This window comes from Pelophylax lessonae, assembly GCF_965119305.1.
Source record: "Pelophylax lessonae genome assembly, chromosome: 6".
In the NCBI taxonomy this organism is placed as follows: Eukaryota; Metazoa; Chordata; class Amphibia; order Anura; family Ranidae; genus Pelophylax; species Pelophylax lessonae.
This window is the reverse complement of record NC_138773.1, coordinates 120,281,511-120,284,113: the sequence shown is the minus strand read 5'-3', so window position 1 is coordinate 120,284,113 and position 2,603 is coordinate 120,281,511. Positions and strand designations below refer to the sequence as shown.

The 2,603-nt window shown below is 43.9% G+C and overlaps 1 protein-coding gene across 1 annotated transcript; it reads left to right on the top strand.

The window, feature by feature from the left end:
• Positions 1 to 1,133: 1,133 nt before the first annotated feature.
• Positions 1,134 to 2,249, top strand: LOC309559264 (E3 SUMO-protein ligase ZBED1-like; the record flags this gene model as incomplete). The annotated part of the gene is made up of 2 exons (XM_082262485.1): positions 1,134 to 1,580; positions 1,791 to 2,249. 2 exons carry the CDS (start codon positions 1,134 to 1,136, stop codon positions 2,247 to 2,249), a joined length of 906 nt encoding a protein of 301 aa, XP_082118611.1.
• Between the last annotated feature and the right edge of the window lie 354 nt (positions 2,250 to 2,603).

Below are 2,603 nucleotides of genomic sequence, written 5' to 3'. Positions count from 1 at the left end.
TGATTTGTTGCGGCTTAGTTTACAAGTTTTTTTTTTTTTAGTTTTTTTTTAAACACTGACAGAGTTTGGCAACTTACGTCATCCGTCTCCGTCACATACGTGGTAGTATGGTGGTAAATATGGCAGAAGGAGAAAAAGATTGAGAGATAAAAAATGCACCTAGCGTTTTAAGAGCAAACATCTGGGCGCATTTCGGATTTTACGAACACACAGGGAAGCGTGAGTTGGACAAGACACACGCCGTATGTAAAGCCTGTCACACAAAAATTAAATACCTAGGGAATACTACGAACTTGAGAAACCATGTTAACCGTTTTCACTCTGAGTTAGTAACACCTGTCGCCACCAGCAGTGCCACCACTGCCAAGGAAAGACTGCTAGACCCAGATCAGCCAAGAATTGATGCCATACTGTCAACTTATCCGCCCAACTCAGAAAAAGGGAAGAAACTAACCAAAGCTGTGGCAGCTTTCATCGCCAAGGACCTACGGCCTTACTCAGTTGTAGACAACACAGGGTTTCGCTACCTTGTGAAGATGCTAGAGCCACGTTATAAGATCCCATCACGCAGGCACTTTACAGAAAACGTTATACCTGCACTCTACCATGACACCAAAGCTCAGGTACTTGCGTCAATGAACCAAGCCAGTCGAGTCGCAATAACGTGTGATTCATGGACGTCTGTCACAACGGAGTCCTATGTTACAATAACAGCACATTACGTTACTAAGGACTGGCAGGTCTTGTCACATGTGTTGCAAACAAGAGCCATTTATGAGTCTCACACAGGTGCTCATCTGGCAGAGCTACTGTCTCATGTTGTGGAAGAATGGCAGCTGTTTGATAAATCTGTAGTGCTTGTGACCGACAACGCGGCGAACATGATAGTTGCAGCTCAAGTTGGTAAATTTCCTCATGTTAAATGTTTTGCCCATACACTCAATCTTGCATGTCAGCGGGCACTGAAAGGGGCCACACTCTCCAGGCTTCTCGCCAGAGTGCGACGAATATCCACATTCTTCCATCGCAGCACTAGAGCAAGCCACTGTCTAAAAGAGAAACAGAAATGTCTGGGCCTGAAGAATCATAAGCTAATAACTGATGTGCCAACAAGATGGAACAGCGCATATGACATGGTCGAGAGGTTCTTAGAACAACAACCTGCAGTTTGTGCCACCTTGCTGTCTCCAGAAGTCAGAAAAGGAGAGTCTGATCTCTGCACTCTCAATGAAACAGATGTGTCAAATGCAGAGGACGCTGTGAGTGCATTAAAGCCAATGAAGGATGCAACCTTGCTGATGTCAGAAGAGCGCAACCCAACAGTGTCTCTCATTGCCCCTCTAAATGCACAACTGCTCCAGAGCATGACAGACACCATGGGAGACACAGCCATGACCCATGAGATCAAGAATGCAATCAAAACAGATCTCCTGAAGAGGTACAGCAGTGAGGCAGAGAAGAAGATCCTTCATACAGCCTCTGCTCTGGATCCTCGCTTTAAAGGACTGCCTTTTATTCTCACAGAGGAGGAGAGATCGGAGATATACAGAGGAGTGACTGAGGAGGCTGCATCTTTGGAGGTAATTAGAATTTCATCATGTTTCCTGCCAGACAGCTAGAAGCTCAGCTACATTGTGTTGTGTAATAACATGCCCTGATTCACTGATGCGGTGTGGGAAGTGGAACTGTATGGTATGGATTACCGTGCAGTTTCCCACACCTCATCAATGAATCACACTCTTAGTCAGTTCAGCACTTCTTATACTATTATCTTTTGTTCAAACACACAGATTACATCTAATAGAAGGACAAATGTGGATGAAGTGCCTAGGGAAAAAGCAACTGTGGAAGAAGAAACAACACCCATTGAGGACAGCCATTCTCCTCCCAAAAAAAAGGCCACAACATTGCTGCTCATGACTTTGCTGGGGCAGTCTTTCACTGATGGTGCAATAGAACCTAAGACCCCCTATGCCAAGGCAGAAGACGAAATGGAAAAATATTGTAAAGCCCCACCTCTGCCTCTCACTGAGGACCCTCTAAAATGGTGGCGTGAGCATGAGGTCATATTCCCCCTCCTCTCTCAGCTGTCAAAGCAATACTTGTGTATCCCAGGTACAAGTGTATCTGCAGAGCGGGTTTTCTCTACTGCAGGAGATGTTATAACAGCAAAAAGAAGCAGTCTTAAACCTGAGCATGTGGATCATCTAGTGTTCTTACAGAAAAACCTACATGTTCCCAAATGCTAAGCACTGAAATAATTACTAATTCATGTTTTTAATGAATTAGTAATTACTAATTCAGTCTGCCGCCAGTCACCAGTCAGTCACATCACCAGTCTTGTTTTATAGCTTTATAGCACTGATGGTTTGTTTTTGAAGATTGTCCTGTCCAATGTGTCCATTTCCAATCCATAATCCGTTCCGTTGCTTCACACTAAAAGTGTCTAGGCAAGTAATAGGGGTTCATTTAGCCTTCAACCAAATAAATAATATTAAAGTGTATTTTCTTCTAGACAACTGACACCAAGCCAGCCACGGTGCAGCATTATAGGAAGGAAAATCATTGAGAGAAATAACTTGTACATTTGAAGCTTAACCTCG